Source organism: Enoplosus armatus, chromosome 7, assembly GCF_043641665.1.
Source record: "Enoplosus armatus isolate fEnoArm2 chromosome 7, fEnoArm2.hap1, whole genome shotgun sequence".
In the NCBI taxonomy this organism is placed as follows: domain Eukaryota; kingdom Metazoa; phylum Chordata; class Actinopteri; order Centrarchiformes; family Enoplosidae; genus Enoplosus; species Enoplosus armatus.
Genome location: NC_092186.1, coordinates 23,347,229 through 23,366,700, shown reverse-complemented (window position 1 = coordinate 23,366,700; position 19,472 = coordinate 23,347,229). Strand labels below are relative to the sequence as shown.

The following is a 19,472-nucleotide window of genomic DNA, read 5'->3' as shown; positions in this document are numbered from 1 at the left end:
CAAGCTGAGAAAAACAAGACGCAAAAACAAAAGGATGCTATTTCTGTCGTTCCTCCAGACAACATACATATTTGACACATATTGAAGATATTTTCTGGTTCCCAAGAAAATGTAAGATCCGTCCTGAACCTGCCTGACTGAACTCGCACAAAGACACGTCATGTGCTTATACTATATGCCGCGGGCCAGTGGATCCTAAACTTTTTTTTAGACGACGGCACCCCTTCAAAGAAAATATTGTTTTATGGCTGCCTGAGCCACCTAACCCCCAATACAGCATACATATATGTGTATATATATTGTATTATATAGGCCAGTTCTCAATCACTATAATAAAATAATAAAATAATAAAAGCCAACAGGCACTCTGCAGATTTTCAGATAAATGTTATGTCATGTAACTTAAAATGAACAATGGATACAATGAACATATACGTTAAATGTATTTCTTTCATTTCTTCGCCATTAAAGTGAGCTCGTATTTAAGGTGTACAAGGACAAGCAAACAAACAAAACAAGGTTGCAGGCATTTTAATGGGACACGTGAGCCTGCTGTTGCAAACACTCTCTGATGTGGGAGGGGAGAGCAGCTCTGACTCCAATCACAGGCGGCCTCTCGTCTTGTTTTCATGAATGCCGCGGATGAGAGAGCCAGATCACACACATATGATGATGGTGGGAACATGCAATACCGCGGTGAATGCACTACCAGACAATGATGGATGTCTCACTCAAGCCGCTCACATCTGTCCTTTGAGCCGTTAGCCCAGTGGAGTTGGGTCTGATTTTGGTTTTGTTGGTCCGATTCAGTCGTCTCAGACTGTGCTGAGGGCTGAGATGTATCAGCGCGCCTTTGAGCTCTGTTTACTTCATCAAATCTTTCGGTCTGATGGTCACTACCTTTGTGACTGCAGAGTTTTATATTTCTTGCTTCTGTTCTGTTCTGCTTTGGTGTGTTTGAAAACTTGATTCTCGCAAATGTTGCCAGTTTTTAAATGTGGTGAATCGTTATTAAGAATGCACAATAAATGAACAATGATATGGTAAATCTTGCGGAACCCTTGCCTCGCCCTCAAGGCAGCCCCAGGGTGCCACGGCGCCCACTTTGGGAACCACTGCAGTAGGCTGCTGGAACCGGTCCAGCTGTATGATTGGCTGTATGTTTCACCTGTGCCCACAGACCCAAGAAGCGCGTGCGACAATTTCTCTCTCATATTAATTTCCTGCAAAGTGTTGGAATGTGTTTACAGGAAGAAAAAAAAACAACTGTACAGCCTTCTCCGTGAAAGTTACTGAAGAAAACACCATTCTGCTGGCTTATCTCATCATATTATAGAAGGAATGAAAGAGAAAGAAATCCCAGACTCCCTGATGATGCTCTGCTCTGGCGCCACAGTCAGCAACCAAGCTCTGAAAACGGAGACATCTGCAAACCGTTCATTCCCAAAAGCTCCAAATCGAGTCATGATAGCCTTTCACAAAGCCCCACATCAGCATCCAGTAAAGAGCTCCCTCTTGAATTTTTATTGTGGTGGGTGAATCACAACTCAGATTTATACCCCTATTGAGAGGGGGTGGCCCTGTGGAGAGTTTTTGATGTACTAGACTAATATAATTCCAATGCAGTAACTGCTGTCCTTTTAATATATCTATCCATCAATCTATCTATCTATCTATTTTTGTCTTTATCCCTGTCTCCCTCTCTCCAGCCCTGGCCACCACAGAGGTGCTCTCTCAGACTTTGTGAATCCAGCTGAGGGTTGCCTTTGATGTTTTGTGCTCTGCGTCCTGTGGAGAGGCACAGACTCCCTCCCGCACAGAGGGGAAAATGCACCACTGCAGCCCAGCAGAACAGAACACATCTCAGTAGAAAGGGGGAGATCCAGTCGAGGGACATTGCTTTTTCGCAGCCTCAGTCTGTTCCCAACATTTCACAGGCCTGAAGGAGCTTCTTGACAGTTGATGTCAGCAACTGACCGAGTGCATGAAGTTTAAAGCTGCACAAGGCAAAAGTTTTTATGGATAGCTGCCCCCCCCCCCCCCCCCCCCCCATGGAGCTTGAGCTAACAGGAACCTCTTACATTAAGCCCTTTTTCCACCACATAGTTTCAGGAACTGAACTTTAAAGTCCTGTTTGCACATTCCCATTTGCGTTTCCACTGCGTCTGACGGACCGTGAAGATTAGGCAAATTACACCGATGATGGATTGAAAAAAAACAAAACAAAACAAAACATGCCAGCATTTGAAATGCAGTTTTCACACACAAGGAAACAACACAGTCGCCCCGATGTTCGTTTACTGTTTACTGTGGCGTGACTCGAATGTTTGAGTTGGACGTAATGAATGAATGCAAGGGGTGATAAAGGAGGCTCCAGAACATCTGTTTCTTATGAAGACATAGTGTTTTATGTTCATTTATCTCTAAACTATGATTTAGTATGTAACTGCCATGAAACTCACATCAAGTTTTGTTTCTCTTGTTCACTCGCTAGCTCTCTCTCTCTCTTATTACTAGTCGGGAAGCCAACAGCAAAGCAAAACCACACTTTGGAACAAGCCTGGTTTAGTCGCTCCAAAGCGACTCATTTGCATTTCTTTTTTTGCAACATTTAAAGTTTAAAGTTCCCTTACAATTCCCTTCACAATTGAATGGATGAGTGAATGTCAAAGGGTTTTCGGACAGAGTAATGAAATGGGAAATGGGAGATAATGGGAGCCAAGATGTGTAGCTTTAAATATGAGACACTGAAACAAAGTCCTGCGCTAAGTGAAGTCAGCCTGCATGCACTGTAGGCAATGTCTGGATCAGCTCAGCCATTATTCATGACAATGTCCAGGGTATAAGTCCGTTCTGAAATGTGCCGTCACTGCAAGTGGTAAAACATTTAAGTTGGACATAGCAATGAATGATTCCTCACCTTCTCTCCTGTTGACCTTAGCAAAGACCGGCCCATGGCTGCTGGTCAGCTGGGAGGAGCTCCTGAATGATGACGGCGGCAGATTGGTCACCAGCGGGCCGTCACATACCTCTGTGGACCAATCACAAAGCAGAAAAAGACAGGGGTCGATGTTTAGAGTCACGGATCGTTTCATTGAACCTATGGACCAATGTTTTACAGTGTTATCTCACTATACTGAAGACAGGAAGGAAGCTTTCTTCTAATTGAAAGGTTAAACTTGAGGCTCTCTTGAGTGCCCCTGAAAAGATAATTGTAGGTTGGGGGAGATAATGGGTCACACAGAGCAGGAACATGAATAAGACAACTTGGTTTCAGGGGGAGGAGGAAGTCAGTGGAGACCTTTTCATGCCTCATACACTCTGATGTTTATAAATGTCACGGATAAGAATTGGAGCTCTAAGTCGAGTACAAAACGACTCGGAATTATTGACCCATGAACAGTAAGTATCTGCTTAAGAATGTCATAAAAGTGCTCATTTTGAGGTTATGGATGACTGTGATGTATGTACACATTACGCTGTGTTATAGTTATTACGGAGAGGCGCTGGAATCAGAGTTGCATAATATCAACATATTGCTTGATAAGGTTTTAAAGGGAAAAAAAACAAAACCAGCTATTCATTTATCCAATGAACAAGTGTCTTTCAGTGTTGCCACAATCTGATAACACTAACGCATTCCTTCATTATCTTCTAGTAGTGTAGATCAGTGGCTCCTAACCTTTTTGGCTCGTGAAATGAAGCAATGTCCGCTTGCGGAACCCTGCTCACGGATTGCATTTGTTCACTGGTTGTGACCAGTTCATCCACCATTCCCCTTCTTTTATCTGAATATGTTATAGAGGTAAAATTGTCTCGTAATTCACAAGATAAATGTGCTTTCCTAGCCTCTTAAATATCCTGCGATCCCTCCGATTTGTCTTGTGACCTCTTGTGAGGGCCCAGACCCCTGGCTGGGAACCATGAGTGCAGTATATATACACCATTAGCAGTAATTGTAGTGTAATGTTATAATGTGCGCTGTCCTTGTATTGTTGATTGTGTACATTTGTGGTACATCGTTATCATCATCATCAGATGGTAGACGTGACTTTGACTTGAGATTTGAGACGTAACTCAAACGTGCTTTCATCGACTTCGCTTGAGTGTTCGATGCTACGACACAACCAGAGATAATGTACAAACACATGAGGATGAAGTCTCTTTTTGCTGTCGCATTCTGTTTCTCTCTCTTTCTGTCTAACTTTTAAACGCATTCTTCTTTCGGTGAAACGCAGACAGCACAGAAACGCACACACAGGCTTCTGATTATCAACCGCTATATGCTTTTGCTCATGTGTTGTTACATGTTATTGCACTAAGGGCCACTTCTCAGAAGTTTACATGGAAAAACTGCAAAAAAAATACAGAGCTTGTTTACTGGATTGCCACCTGTCCAGTGGAAGATCTCTGTGTCAGCCAGTATCTACCCCGCTGAAAAGCGCTTTCGCAAGAAGCTTTGAGCGCTGTTGTTCTGCAGCTGACAAAAGCAGTTATGACACAGGAGCTGTGACTAAATTTGTCATTTATCCATGGGGAAGCAGTTTCCCCAGAATACCTGATTACGAACAAATTAGCAAATGTTGTTATTAGCACGCGTTTCCACGATCACTGTGTTTTTTAATGGATGTTGTTTTCCACCACCGAGAAAAGAGCCCGTTCAAATTATTCACACTCCGTTCAGAAATGCCCGGTCCCGTCTCCCTACCCTGACAACAAGGCTTCAGCTGAGATTACTTTGTCAACATTATTGGACTTCATTTCAAGCACAGAGGGATTTCCATTTCCTCAGACTATAAACCACGGGCTGTTGACAGTTTTGAATAGCCTGTCATATCCACCTAAGTCTGCCCGGTCCAACTCCTCTCCTCTCTGCAGGCACTCCAGAGTTTGTCTTTGCATTTCCATTGAGGCTCGGGTCATTTACGGCATCTTCTTTTTAGAAAGAAAGGAATATGTGGAAACTCATGGCTTTGTGTCGCAGTGCACAAGAATCTCCTTTGAACCCTTGCTATCACCACTCTAAAACCTCCTCTGCTCACCCCTGATGCGCAACACCTTTCCAAGTAAATGTCTGCACAGTTTGATCAAAGTAAGAAAGTTGACGTTAGGACACTGCTGGTTTGGATTTTGGTTTTAAGGACCGTGTTGTGACGCTGACAACATGTTGGCTGATGGCCGTGCTCCTTCACAACAAAATGGAAGAAGGAAAGCCTGTCAAAAGTAGGTGATATCCTCCTAAATAAAAAGGCTAAAGAGCACATTTTCTGGTTCTGTGAAATATAGAAGAATACTGACGGATGCGAGTGTCTATTGACCATTAGCTAAGCCCCCCCCCCTCCTCAGTGGGCAGTTGGCTAACATGGGTTGTGGCTCGTCAGCTGAGCAGGGCCCTTGGGCTATAAAAGCCGGCCCATGTGTTCACTCCTGTCTCTCCCTCCCAACAGCCGACGTCCATCCTGTATCATCATTGTTAGGTTTGCGTTAGTTTTAATAAATGATCCCTTAAAAGGAAATTCCATACCACTTAAATTCTTATCAATGGGTCCTTCATTTCAGACGGAGGCAGACAAAAGTAAGGTTCTCATTTCAAGCTTCTTTTATCATTCTATTTGGATCTATCAAAGGTCATCAAAGCTATGGTGTGTTTTTTTTTGTTTTTTTTCACTCCACTTCTGACTAAAGGAAAAACAACCTGTATAGATGTTGGTGGATCCTAACACCATTCATAGCGCTGCTTTTTCTTCACCTCCAACCAGCCAGGCCTGAAGCTGACAGAGGCACACAGCAAGCTGTGGGTAATAGCGGAGCGCCGACTGCAAAAAATACAGTTGAATTAGTGTAGAGAGGTGAAATGAGCACTGTAAAACCTCAGTGGATAATGTGTCGAGAAAGCACGGCCTTGGCCAAGAAAAGCTGAATAAACGAAGCAGAGGTCTTTGAACAGGCGAGGCTGATTTTCCTCGGAGCAGTTGTGACATTTAAAAGGTGACTGGGAGAAAAAGGTAAAGCACAAATACATAAAGCTTAGAGAAAAAAATTAAAAAAAGGTAAAACGCTGCTAGACTGCAAGTCACTGACCTGGGCTTTGTTAGACACAGATACATGGAACTACAAGGCACTTATAACACAGAGCTACAAGGAATGCACCGTTTCTTTACTGAATTCTTGACAGTAGGCTAGACTGACAGCAGCAAGCAATTCAATTCACACTGACCAAATCTACAGCAGCAGAAACCTAATATGTCACCGTCTCCTGTACATGTTACCTTAAGCCTACCCTAAACCTTTTTTTTTTTTAGCCTGTCTAACGTGCCTTAGCCTGGTGGGGGTGTAAGGGTGTTTTTGGACGTACAGCACATGCACATGCTCTCAACACAGTCCCAAGTTGAGATCTTTTTTCTTCTAAAAAGCTAGCCGCATCTGGTAGAGGAAGACCAACAGCTCCAGTTTCATAACCTCTCAAGTGGCCTCAACCTGGCTCGTGGACCACTTAATACAAAACTAGTGATGTCACTGTGCTATCTCCCCAGCACCAATGGGCACTGCAGAAGAAACTCTTCAGAAACTCTTCAGAAAAGCGGCAATTTCATCGCATTCCCTTCCTGGATCGGCACATCCCAGCCACTGCGCGTCAGACCACTTCTTCTGTTTGCGTGAAGCATCGGTTGATGCGGGTGAAATGACGACGCTCTGTGAGGCAGCTGGTGTGTTTTGTGCTTGGGAGAACAGTTTACAGGAGAGCAAGAAAAAAAACAAACAGACAGTAGTCATCAGAATAACTAGTTGAGTTAGAGGACAAAAGTATTTACTAAAACACACACTACTGTCTTATTCCCCAAGTCTTTTATTTGTGATATGATTCCCTATTAAGTACACCATTAAGTATAAATGTTGATTTGGCAAAGAAATCAGCAAATCATGTGCATGTTGTACATCATAGAGCACGTCTGCTATGCCACTTTGATCATTCCAGTATAGATGTCCCAAGGCGTGGATGACAGAGCGCCAGCAGACCTGGGACCAGCTGACCACCTGCCTGAAAAGCGCATGAAAAGTAAAACTCTCTAAAAACGACTCTAAAATTCTCGAGTAAGAGTAAAAAGTATGTTGAATTAAAACTACTCCAAACAAGTACAAGTTACGCAAAAAAGTATGAGTACTCAAGTCTATACTGCAGTGGCCCGGGCCCTTTGCTGCATGTCACCCCCCCCCCCCCCCAGCCTTTCTCCCCACTATCACTGTCAATAAGGCAGAAATGCCAAAAACAAAAGAGAGAGAGTCCATCTATCTGCAGTATATCATCCAGTTTACCACTTTAGTGAAATGACTGAGTGCCCAGAGAGACGCCAACAGATGCAGAGATGCTGAATACTGATGAGTGCCATCCATCACGTCAACAAAGTAAAGGTAAAAGAGCTCAGAGCAGTATAAGTGTCCCAGACAGGTCAGTCGACCCGCTGATCGGCGTGATCTCTCTCTCTCTCTAGCGGGATCTAACAGCCATCACCGAGTGGAAAACAGCTTCTCACCCTTCACCCAAAGAGGTGCCAGTTGACGAAGGTTTATCTGCTTTATACGCTGGGGGGCCCTTTTGACTGTAGAAACAGCGCCGGGGACTAAAAGGTGCACAAGAGCCCAGACCTCCGCCAACACTAGGAAACTCCTCAAACTTGGAGGTAGCACTGAAATAAATCATCTCCAACAATGAAATCCCAACTCAAACATGTGTTGCCTGAACCCACAAACTTACCCTGAAGGACTTGGTATCAAGTTGCCTCCGTAATAACGGCTGTAAACAATAAGAGTTGATTTTTAGACGGTTACTGTTTGTCCTGTGCTCCCGAGGTTTTTGAGATGACGACAGACAGACTCAAACTAAAAGGGCACTTACACTCAAACAAGTGTTCTCTCAAGTTCCACGTGTATCTAAAGAATCAAGAGGGAAGGACACGCTGTCACGTTCAGTACAGTATGCGGAGTAGTAGCGAAGAACGGAGTGGCTTGACATGTTGACGCTTTTACTGCTTACGCCGTTCTCACACAAATAAACTTCTTTTCACCCTTCTATGCTCACAACATGATAAACCCTTTTGAGACCTTCATTCTGACACCACCCGCTGGCCAATTATTACACGTACTTACGACTTGGGGATGTTTAGCAGGTGCAACGTTCACCATCACCAATATTTGGTGATGAGCACCAAATTCATTCGTACATTCATTCTTACATTTACTGAGTTTATAGTTTCCTCTGCAGATCAAATTATGTTCCATTTGTGCAACAAGTCAGCTGTGCCTGATAAAAAAAAATGTAAAAAAATCATAAGCAAATGAACTTGTGAGTTTGTGACTTTTTATCTGTGAGGTGTCGTCCAGCTGACTGCTAACAATGAGAGAAATACTTGCTTCTCATTTCCAGCCCTTCATCAGGCAGGCCAGTAATTCTGCTGACTCTCACCATCTAACACCCCCCCCCCCCGAGTTAGAAAATCACACTGCATTTATAGTACACTTGTAGATAAACTGTTCTCTGCAACACAATTACCTACTTTTTCCTCTGTGAAATGGTATGAAAACAATGCTGTAATTTCTTGGGCGCTGACTGCATTCATATGTGGCCTCATGCGGGGCAGACCTAATTAGCAAAATGAAATGATCAAAAGGAAACTGCACTGCAACAAAGCAGCAATTAAAACATTTATCTGGGGTCCTCACCACATGAGCTCGCGTGCTGAGTGTGCTGAGACGGGCAACAAAAACACGAACGCAACGAGGAGGAAGATCCGAAATCACTCACGGTGAAATATGTCGGTCTTATGCAGATTTGGGAGGGTTGCTGCAGGTTACATCACTTCTACTAACGGGCCCAGGGGGAGATGTGATGAGCATTTCATTAATGGATCATATTTGCATTTCAAAATAGGGACAGGAAATCGAATGGCATACTTTTCTTTGCAGACATTCTCATTGAAAGGACATTAAGTCACTTTGTTAAAAGAAACTACAAATTATGATGCTCTTCGTTCTCTCTCCTTTGCCTCAAGCACTTAGGGGTGGCTTCCCCTGCTGGGTGGAGAAGAATTGACATTTTTTTGAAAGATTTTTTTTTTTTGAATAATCAAGCAAAGCATTGGCTTCTTTTCTGAAAGACAAAAGAAGTTTGTGACTTAAACCTTGAGCTACATACATTTTGTAGGAATTGTAGGATTTCCAAATCCATTTTATGACCTGACACCGCTGTGGTTAAGTTTAATTTAGTTTGGTTAGGGTTTTGGAAAGAGCATGGTTTGGGTTAAAATAATTTGTTAAGTTCAGGGGACCCAGCAAGAATCATACTTGATCATATTGTATCCATCCAATGACTTGTGCCTTTCAGTCACCTTTTCAATGAGGTGCTTGAAGTGTTCCTTTGACTTCATGGTGTAGGTGTCCTGGTGTATACTGACTCGCCATAGGCTGGACCCACCAAACACTGCTGTATCTATAAATCACTCGAAACCCCCTGACTCCTCAAACAAACTGGCTGGCCTATTTTTGAATGAATAATCACGCAAACTTTGATTAAATGCTGTAAAACAATAGATTATGAAAACTTCCGAGGCGGGTGACTACTTTTTGTAGACACTAGCTGCTGTATAAAAGGACATCATTTCCTCTATGTTCAGAGTTTCACATTGAAATACTGTATCCGTATGCTCCTGATTCATACGAGCCTCCTTGCCAACTCTCAGATCCTAAGTAATGGCCCTCACTGATAAATGCTTGCTGTAAAAAGGTGAATTCAATATTCAATTTTTTACAGCCTGGGTGCTCTTTTTGGAGCTTTGGCCATCATTCTGGTTATAATAACATGTTTAAAACCTCCCTGATTACTTTGTTGTCCCCGAGGAAATGGAGTGATGACCACAACTACAGAAATAAGATCCAGAAGTTCGGGTCAGGTGTCTGATTTGGGGTGGGCAGAAGTCCAGTGTCGTCACATGAGGCTCTTTTCATAAAGAGAAGGAGGTCAGAATAGAATTAGTACAAGAACAAGAGTCCTGTTGGTTATTATTACTATTTATTTCAAGAAGCACTTACATGGCACGCTCCCACTGCTCCAATCCCCCCCCTCAAGCCAACAAATATAAAGGCTGCCATTAAATCGGAAAGGAGGAAGGTCAAAGCAGAAGGTTGGGTAATTAATAACTGTATTCATAACTAATCCGATGTTAATTTGCTTGTTTAATTGGTTGAGTAGCAGGAGTAGCAACGAGGGAGGGTGCTGAGACATGTGATACCAGGAAAAGCTGATAATGCATTACAACACATACAAAAATAATTTAAAAGAAAATTCTAGTTTATTACAACTTGCGTCTTGGGTCTCACTTATAAGCGTTTCCTTCCCCAAACAACCCAAGCCGGATCAGCTACTGGCTTCGCTGGTCATCAGCTTCCGTGGCTGGTTATTAGCATGCAGAGGCTAGCTACATTTGGCTGGTCACTTTTTTCCTTTGTATTTTAATGACGGATTGGAGCCAAATGAGCCAACTGTTGACAAGTAGGAAAAATAAAAAAGCATTCTTTCTCATTCGTTTCCGGCTGCTTAGAACGTGCATGTGCACAAAAGTATCTTGACTTCAAAATATGGCACCGCATGAGAAAGATCTGGTACAGCGAGGGTGTAATAGGTTCATGCTTACATTTACATTGGACTACACGTAAACTACAGTTTCATTTAACCACCAATAGATGTCACTATAAACACATTAAGTAAAATATGAAAAATTAATAGAATGAATACAAAAAACCCCAAAACAATCCTTTGTATCTTTACAATAAGGGGCCATGCTTGTAGTATCAGTACCAGAAAATCTATAAGAAAGAAAAAGAAAAAAAACAACTGGCAGAAAAAAATGTGACTGCGGTTTTCGGCATGAGCAAAAAGTTGTGACAAATTGTAGCATATTACAGGCACATGACCTCCACTAAAATGTGAATATTAAATATTGTATTACTTTGGTTTGTGTTTGGCTTACTCTGACAATCAATCCCAGCAATATGTGGATGCCAACCTCATCATTGTAATACTACACACAATGTCTCCACCCCTGACAAGGCCACTCAACATTGAAAACACCTGAAAGAAACTGCCATTGTGCTGAAACATTTCATATGAATGTAGTTCTGCGCACAGATCGTGATAATTGTCCTGGATAAAGTGACAATGTCCTCAAATGAAGCACTTAACTTATTTCACAACAGCAGGACAGAAGCAAGATTGTGATACAGAGGAACAGGACTTTATTGCTGAGACTTGAGTTGCTGTGCAGCACAGAGCTGCAGCTGTGTGAAGGTGAGATGAGGGGAGTCAGGCCAATGAACCTGACATCACACACACACACACACACACACACACACACACAGAAAAAGAAAACCCACTGATGGGTGAAATGAGAGAAGGAGTTGGGAGTGTCACTGCATGGCTTAAAGACGGAGGGCGACTACAATGAATGTCCACACTGTGCGCTGAACCAAACTCCTCCACTTCTTCTCTGTTTTTATACACTCCTCATTTTTGTCTTCCACCAGCTCCTGCTCTCGTTCCTCTTCTTTCTTTTTTTTTCTCTTTCCTTCTTTTCTGTCTCCTTCTCACAAAAGTAGAAACATAGTGTCCTTAAAATCTCTGTTTTACTTCAAGTGTTTGGCTTGGGCTCAGCTTTGTCCATTGTTAACACTTTTTAATTACGTTTGGCTGAAGGATCAGCCTCCGTTCAGTAAAAAAAAAAGTCCTACAACTGTGTTGGTATATGAGACTTTCAAAACTAGTTTTATAACCCCAACAATGCTCAGTAATCAAGGCAGTTTGTTTGGTTTTGGAAAAGAGGAGTAGGGAGAAATACGCCAGACCTAGGTACCTGGGATGCATATAGTTAGTCATTACTAATGTAGTAAAACAGATATTAACCTACAGAGAGTCATCACCCGATTATGCAGTTCCCCTCAGCTCCACAGAACGTTTTAGCATCTCTCAGCTCATTGTTTTGGTTTTATGGCCCACAACTTTAATATTTCGGTTCTGTGTCACTTCTCTCCCAGGAGTTGCCTGCTTAAAAAAAAAAAAAAAAAAAAACTGATATGGAAATCCATGCACACAGATCTAAGGGGAAAACATTCATTTGAAATCAACAAGTTCGTAGTCTAGATGAGTTTTTCTGAACGTTAAGCCTTCCGATGTGGGTCTGAACCTCAGAATAAAAGCAGGGAATTGTACTATTTGGCAGGAAATGTATACATGTTAGATTTTGAGCTTCAAAGCTCATTCCTGACCTTGGACCGTGAGCAGTTGAGAGAGGCATCTCACAACAAGGTCCATTTAGCAGCATCATATCACCTGATCTTCGTCAGCAGGTCGAGTTTGCCCTAACCCTTTTGACACTTTGAAACTTTAACTTTTTGAACTTGAGCCAACGTGAACAAGGAGTCCTTAAAAGGCTCAGGGAAAAAATGGGGAAATTTGAACTTCTACAATTACATGAAAACTGGGCAAACCTGATGACTGATGACTACTATGTCCTATGATTGAAAGCTCCAGAGTGGACCTTGTGGGGAGACTGATTTGACTTGATTGACCTGTAAAAGTTCTGTTACATGCAGTATCTACAGTTTAGAAAGTCACACATGTCTACATCAATGTCTTTCATATTACCCTTAGGGGGCTCAGTGCTTCTGAACTACCCACTTGAGTTTTGCAAAGGTGGAAAGTAAGTGCATTAACTCAGGTGCTTAAGTACAGTTTTGAGGTACTTATACTTTACTTGAGTATTTCAAGTCTATGCTACTTCATACTTTGTACTTTTTGCTCCACTACTGCTAGTCTGACTGTTACTTGTTACTGTGCAAATGATCACACACAAAACAGGCGGACAGCTTATAAAAACATATATTACGTAAATGAAACGTGGCCCCCCCTCCACCAGCTACAACATCAAAATGCCGCTTACGTGTTAATGCATCGGAGATAATAATCCCACAATATAATAAGAAATGATATAGCAATGTAAGAGAGTATTTTTAAATTGTGCTATTGCTACTTTTACAAAGGATCTGGATGCATCTTCCACCACTGATTTTCTTGAGTCACAGGAAACACACTCTTTCCTGGGAGAAATGCCTTTGTCACCATCCCGGCTGTTTGGAAAAGAAAACAAAGGTGGTGAAGTTTTTACTGAACTGGATATCAACTGTCACTGAATTTCTGTGTCGCATAAAGCACCGACAGACTGTCACGGAGGGGTGATTAATTCACAGAATAAACATGCCACTCATCGTTAATACACTGTGGGTTTTTTTTGCTAATAGCTGATGCTCACAGTTTCTACTTTCCTCCTGCTTCAGAGAGTGACAGTGAACAGTGACCTCAGCAGAATGTGGCCGATTCTTGGACCGATAACAAGTCATCTGATATAATGACAGGGCCGTTTGATGAATGGGTCTGTTTTTAAGGAGGCAGACATCCACTGGGGAGCCGGCCTTGGGCAAACACAAAATCCCACAGGTCACAAAGGCAGATGGATGGACTGCAGTTCTCTGTCACTTTTATCGCTTAACTACTTGTCCCTGGATTAATAAATCTAGATTCATGACCGGCAGATCCAGGCTCACGCCACCAGCCGCTGCCACCTTTATGTAACCTTGACTTAATCAAAACCTCTTCATGACTCCACTTTTACTAAACACATTTTCATAAATGACACTAAAGAAGAAAAGTAAGGGCGACTTTGCTCTTTCCTCATGGTGGTTCTCTGAGACTCCGCCGTCTCATGAAGCATTAAGGGCAGCGGGGGTTTTTTGCCGAGAAAATGTCTCACACATTCACACCAAATTGATTTCATTCAGAGGTTTATGTTCTCTCAGTGCAAACCACCAGCTCATTGAAAAGTAATAAATTCTGATGAGACAGGGCTGTTCGCATATGAAGCAGGGAGCTGGGCCCAAATTCAAATCAACTCCTCTCCCAGCATATTTTGTTTTTTTCACCAACTTATTCTCTGTCTGGCTGTGGACTGGAGGAGATGAATTTCCAGCAGTCTGAGAAAATAACCGCAGCTTAATGCCCTCTCCCTTCAGCCTCAGCTAGTTAAATGATCAAACACATCTAACCAACCCACGGTTGGTCTCAGCTATCTGAGAGATGAAGTTCACCTCCTCCTTCCACCGGTGCAATAATCAAAATGAAGACACGGTTGCGTTAGAATTGCTGTTTAGAAATAATGCAAAAGAAACGCGTTTACCTGTACGCCGCTTGTGGTGAAGTGGTGCTCGTGGTGATGGCAAAAACGAAACAAAACAAAGTAGGAGAGTGTGTGTGTGTGTGTGTGTGTGTGGATACGTGAGGCAAATTTCCCCTTGGGGACAACAAGGTTGAAGTCGAGGTTGAAAGGAGGAAGAGGGTACTGATTGCTTGAGGCATTGTTAGTGATGGTGACGATACAGATGATGGGGATGGTGACGATGATGATGCGTCGGGAATCCTCACCAGAAAAATGGCAGCATCGTTGCAGTGTTTTCCTGACAAGTGACCTCCTGCAGTCACGCAGACAATTATTTTTTTCTTTCTCACTAGAAAAGGCAGCGGCAGTATGTTATGCTGCCACAAAACCACTTAGAAAGAGGTCAGACTGAAAGGCTGGACATACTAGCTAGTCATAGCTAATGACTTCAACACTGGGGGCTGTGTCATCTCTAACCAACAGGAATTTTCCCCTAAACTCAACCGAACCGAGGCAGCAGTTCACAAAAGCAATTTACGGTTTCGGGAATATTCATGAGTGTTTCAGAGGGCACTGACAAACAACAAATTCTGTCGTTTAGGTATGAAGACCTACATTTTCTAACATGAAACTGTCACACTCTGCTTTGTCATGAATAAAGCTTAACCCGGAACTGGAACAGCGTATGGTCTTGTACTTCTAGACGTGGTTTTAGGGTGAGGTTTGGGTGAAATCCGAGTAAGCGAGGCTTTGGTTAGTCATGTAATAGTGATGGCGCTTGTCGGATAAACAGCATCTAAAACCTTCATCCATACCTGTCAGGTGCTCTCAAGCTCTCTCTCTTTTTTTTTTTTATTCTTCACACAATTACTTACATAACTTTTTCGTATGTACGTTGTCTGAAAGTGTGCGCCGCTATCCCCATTTCAGCAGTTCATCACGTCTGCTACGACAGGAGGCTTTCCACACGTTCAAAACAGCCATAAACGCTTTTGCATTCTGACCAGTCGTTGTACGAACTATTATATTTCGATAATACCCCGGCCTTCCGGGTCCACGCGTTTGGTTAGGGTTCCCCATACCCTTAAGTGAAAATATATATACCTGTTTCAATTGAAGGCTGAAGTCCAGGCTTACATTAGACACGATGTCACATTGGCAGAAATCAGAAGTGTTTATAGCCGTTCTGAACGGCCACACTCGGCAGCATGGCGAAAAACCCGACCGCCACAGAGAGGTGGGAGAGGGAATGAATAAACAGTTTACACGAGGGGACAACGGTGCACATGTTCCGACAGCCTCTCCTGGAAAGCATTTTACTCTCTCACCTCCACGCACAATCAAAGAGGGCGCTGAACGTTGGATAGTCGCTTGCAGAAAGTTACAGAAACTGTCGAACTGTCGTCTGATGAACCACACGGGCAGCTTCAGTATAAACGTGTGTGTGCGAGAGGGAGAGAGAGACATACAGTATATTAGCAGAGAGAGACAGAGAGAGAGTGTCACTGAAGATGATGAAGGTGACAGTGACAGAAACCCCCTGTCCTCCATCTTCAAAACAGGACGTATGATGTGATGGTTCTTTACTGAGCTGAAACCTTTTTTTTCCCACTGCTGAGGAGACATAATCTGGACAGGAGAAAGGTCTTCAAGTGGGTGATGAATGCTCTGACTGATGTACAGTGTATGGAGCACAGCGGAGTGGTACAGTGAAAATACATGGTCTTGAGCTCCATGTGCTGAGCTTCATTTCACTCCATAGCATCAACACCCCTGTTTATTTTACAGCCGTTCTCTTCCCAAACAATCAATGCAGTCGCGGAACAACAATGCCTGTCAATGCACCCATCCCTCCTCTCCACCCTCCACCCTCCACACCCAGCACCGTCATCCATCCATCCTTCATTCAGCTGATTAACAACGTGTGTGTGTGTGTGTGAAAACCTTCTGATCCATCAGTTGTCGCTCGTCAGTGATTCTTCCCGTTGATCTGCCCACGGCGATGTTTTACGGCATCGGTCCGAGGGAGTACAGTATAACCACAGTGGGGGCGAAGGGTCATCAGATTTTACTGAGCCACTACTTCAACAGCGCGGCTGCTGGCACTATTGGTTAAAACCTCCGGAGAGGAAAACAACAGCTCATATGCACTCAGGGACTTGACAGCAGCAGGGAATAGAAGGTCTATCTGTTTATCTATTCTCACACTTGTTGCAGGGTAAACTCTCTCATGCCTTGAAATCGGTTTTCTCACACAGCTATCGAATAAGCAGCTTTTCCAGTGACTTCCCTTCCGAAATCATCCTTTTACCAAAGCACCCACTTTTTAGGCTCTTTCCTGAGTATAAAACTGGAGCTGAAGCAGCAGCAGCAGCAGCAGCAGCAGCATTCTACCGTGCAGCTCCCTCACATCCCCACGGACAGACCACAATCCCCCCCCCCCCCCTTTCTCTCATGAGGAAACATCAGAGGCTGGAAAAGCTAAAATAGGAACGGAACTTGTGGGATCGGCTGTCTCTGTAAAACCTGACAGCCGTAAATCCCCAGAGGATGTGCGCTCCCTTCAACAACAAGCCCGCGGTGGTCGGATCCGACCAGCCAACTGTTTAATTCACTAAAATTCGCAGAACAAACTGCATGAGCTACGGCACTCCTTCCCAAACTGGAGAAACAGGTCGACTCACGGCTGCTGCCAACTTCCCTCCTTAATGCTGCGTGAGTTTCTTTGGAAAGAAAAGTGAGAGGTCTTACAAAGTGAATCATGGTAAAAAAAAAAAAAAATTAAAAATTGAGGGAGATTTGGAAACAATTAGTCGATTAATCATTAGTTGAACTCTTTTTGATATTCCTTGACGTCATTTTGCAAGCAGGAGTGAGCAAAATTGCAGCTTCTCTAATGAGAGAACTTGCTGCTTTTCTCTGTTTTATCAAAAGAAAGGGACATTTGAAGGGGTCATCTTGGAATTTTAATGAGCATGTGTTTCACAATTGATTTGCCATTTTATAGATTGCATTAGTTGATTAATTGAGAAGTGGAGTATGCATTTGAGTTGATTAATCAATAAAGATATTTATAACACACTTCAGTTATTTGGATTGGTTCTGGCTTTATAAAAAAAAGGAGCCCTTATCGTGTTTGACCAGTTCACATTCTGCCATTTGCTATTATATCGAGGCAAAGGTATAAAAGACAAGAACAAAACACTTTTTAATCTTTCCTAAGGAGCTGATTTATCATTACTTAGACGGTCAAAAGTCTCACCAACAGCCATATGTACCATCAGTCAGCCAAACCCACCCCCCCAGTACCCTTACAGCCGGGTGCTGTCTTAGTGCAATAATAAACCACCTTTCAACACAACAACGCACTCAACTGCCCGCTCTCCGTCCCGGGAGGCGCACAGAGCCGCTCACCTTCTCCACCTGTCCCACAGAGCAGCAGCGAGGCGAGCAGCGCAGTAATCCCAGCGACCCTGTTACTCCCCAAAGACATGTTGAAGCGACGGGATGCTGCAGAGTATAATCCCGCCCGTCGGAGGGGAGACAGTCCGTCCTCCTCCTCCTCCTCCTCCTCCTCCTCCTCTGCTCCTCTCCTCTCCTGTTCGCTTCTCTCCTCTGCTCTCCTCCAGCTCCGCTCCGGCGCGCTGCGCTGCAGTAGCCCTGCTGCCACGGTGTGGAAGGTCCGTCCGGTACTCGGTTGGGGGAGGGGGGGAGGGAGGGGGGAGGATGCTCTCACACCGCCTGCCCTCCGTCAAGTGATGGAGGGAAAGGGACAAGAGCTGGGAAAAGAGGAGGGAGGGCTTTTACAAGACTGTTGCGGGTTCGAGTCGAGCGCACCGCCCCCCCCCCCCCCCCCCCCCTCGCTGACATCCTGAAGAAGCTCGCAGTTCCTGGAGGGAGTCCCAGGACAGGTTGGAGCACGGGGCTGATTGCTGTCTGTCTTAATGCAGCTGTGAGCTATCAGGTCTCAATCATCTGAATTTCTGAAAGCAACGTAATTCTCACGTTTCTTTGCATGGGACCAGGGACGCAGAGGATACACTCATGGACGCATTATCTGACAATGGCCCCCCTGGGCTCAGATATGTGGAAGGCCCCCCCAACCCTCTGCAGTCTGCGCAGCAAACTACGCAGTGATTTTGTCTCTTCGTAGTCGATTTGTGTCCCATTTTGGTTGATTTGCGTCTTCCAGGGACATTTTGCAGGTGAAGCCCAGGGGCCTCCTAACCCTTGGGCCCCTGAGCCTGTGCCCAGTAGGTCCATTTAGTAATCTATCCATGGCTAAACTCAACACAACATTTTTTATCCACTTTTTCAAACTGACGTGATTCTGAGACATCGGACGAAACTGTTCTAACATATGTGAGCGAGCAGAGGGTCAGATCATTTGCGTTAGTCTACCTTTAGACCCCCTCCAGACGTGATTTTAAGACTTCTCCTTTTCTACTATTTGTATATAATTAACTAACGAAATACTAACTGTCTTACTAGATAACCTGAATTTATTAAAATGACGTCGTCTCCTTCTCTCTCATTGAAAAATCCAGAGTCTGTAAATTTGTTTCATTTAACCACTGGACTCGAGACGTCTCCTATTTCACTGAGAAGTCCATTCTCAGCGTCTCCACATCACACTTGTGTGAGTCGCGTATTGGAACACAATTTTCTTCTGAACTAGTTCGAAGTACTTACACATGTGAAACTCAGGCTGAAGGTCAGCACAGAGACTCTTCCGCCCTTAAGCAGATGAATGCGAAAACTCTGCACATGCATCATTCTGCACAGTGAAGGTCATCCAAGAGAAGTGGCAATACGCATTTTTGAGATCGAGGGGGGGCTTTAAATGGTTGAGAAGCATTTTATCAAATTAGGACACTGGAAAGTGGCTCTATGGGTTCCTAAGTGACTTCTCTTTCATACCTTATTTCAGCGGGGTGCTGTATGTCTGTGGCACTTCAATACACTTCAATGCTTCGTTTTCACAAAAGAGGGGCTCTTGAGTAGCCCAGGGGCCCCTCTGGAGATCATCATCAGTCACCATTTTTGTCAGTGTTTAATCACTTTTCTTTGATTTGTAATGTTTTGGTTGGAAAACTGTGGGCGACTTTCTTTGCATACGTTTTCATATATTACATTTGATTGAATTCTAAGTTAACGGAAAGGTAACAAAATTCCACTATTTCGAAATCCTCCAGATCTGATGAACGCACTTAACGC

At 43.6% G+C, this 19,472-nt stretch overlaps 1 protein-coding gene across 1 annotated transcript in view; it reads right to left on the bottom strand.

Moving 5' to 3' along the window:
- LOC139288177 (contactin-associated protein-like 4) overlaps window positions 1-17,763 on the bottom strand; it is an 82,502-nt gene extending 64,739 nt beyond the window's left edge. The window contains exons 1-2 of the mRNA XM_070909443.1: window positions 17,670-17,763; window positions 2,921-3,031 (exon numbers count right to left, since the gene is read on the bottom strand). Coding sequence (XP_070765544.1) covers window positions 2,921-3,031; window positions 17,670-17,748 — 190 coding nt within the window. The 5' untranslated portion in view covers window positions 17,749-17,763. The remainder of the gene's footprint in view (window positions 1-2,920; window positions 3,032-17,669) is intronic.
- Window positions 17,764-19,472: the final 1,709 nt, after the last annotated feature.